This window comes from Eimeria mitis, genomic scaffold (genome assembly GCF_000499745.2).
Source record: "Eimeria mitis Houghton genomic scaffold, Emh_scaff4408, whole genome shotgun sequence".
Taxonomy (NCBI): domain Eukaryota; phylum Apicomplexa; class Conoidasida; order Eucoccidiorida; family Eimeriidae; genus Eimeria; species Eimeria mitis.
In genome coordinates, this window is record NW_013572724.1 from 1,495 (window position 1) to 2,087 (window position 593).

At 64.4% G+C, this 593-nt stretch overlaps 1 protein-coding gene across 1 annotated transcript in view; it reads right to left on the reverse strand.

The window, feature by feature from the left end:
- EMH_0074890 (uncharacterized protein) overlaps window positions 1-593 on the reverse strand; it is a gene marked incomplete at both ends in the record, with an annotated part of 1,882 nt that overhangs the window by 824 nt on the left and 465 nt on the right. The window contains 2 exons of the mRNA XM_013499521.1: window positions 1-211; window positions 364-531. Of these exons, the coding sequence (XP_013354975.1) occupies window positions 1-211; window positions 364-531 (379 nt within the window). The remainder of the gene's footprint in view (window positions 212-363; window positions 532-593) is intronic.

A 593-nucleotide genomic window follows, 5' to 3' on the forward strand; every position in this document is an offset into this window, starting at 1 on the left:
GCTGCTGCTGCTGCTGCTGCTGCTGCTGCTGTGTTGGACTCTGTTGCAATTGAGGAGTCTGCTGCAGCTGTGGTTGATATCTTAGTTGTTGCTGCTGCTGTATCGGTTGTTGCAGTTGCTGCTGATGTTGCTGCATCTGTTGCTGCTGCTGCTGCTGCTCCGGTGCTGCTGCTGCTGCTGCTGCTGCTGTCCTCATGTGTTGTTTGTTTTGCTGCAGCGGCGCAGCAGCTGCAGCTGCAGCTGCAGGAGTCGGCGAATTGTTCTGTGAGCGGAAGGACCCAGTATGGGGGGCCCCCGAGTACCCTGTCTGTACACCTGAACCCACCACGGGGGCCCCTGTCTGCTGCCCTGGGGGCCCCCCACCAGAGCCAAGCGCTACAGGGGGGGGCCCCAGACCGGGGGGCCCCCGTGCTGCTTCAGCTCGGAGACTAGGGGTTGGGGGGGCCCCCTGAGGAAGAGGGTATGGTGGTGGAACACCTGATGCAATGGGGGCCCCCACGGGGGCCCCCATGGGGGCCCCCACGGGGGCCCCTGTAGGGAACACATAGGGGGCCCCTAGAGAGGCCCCTGCCTGAGCTGGTACTTGTGGGGGC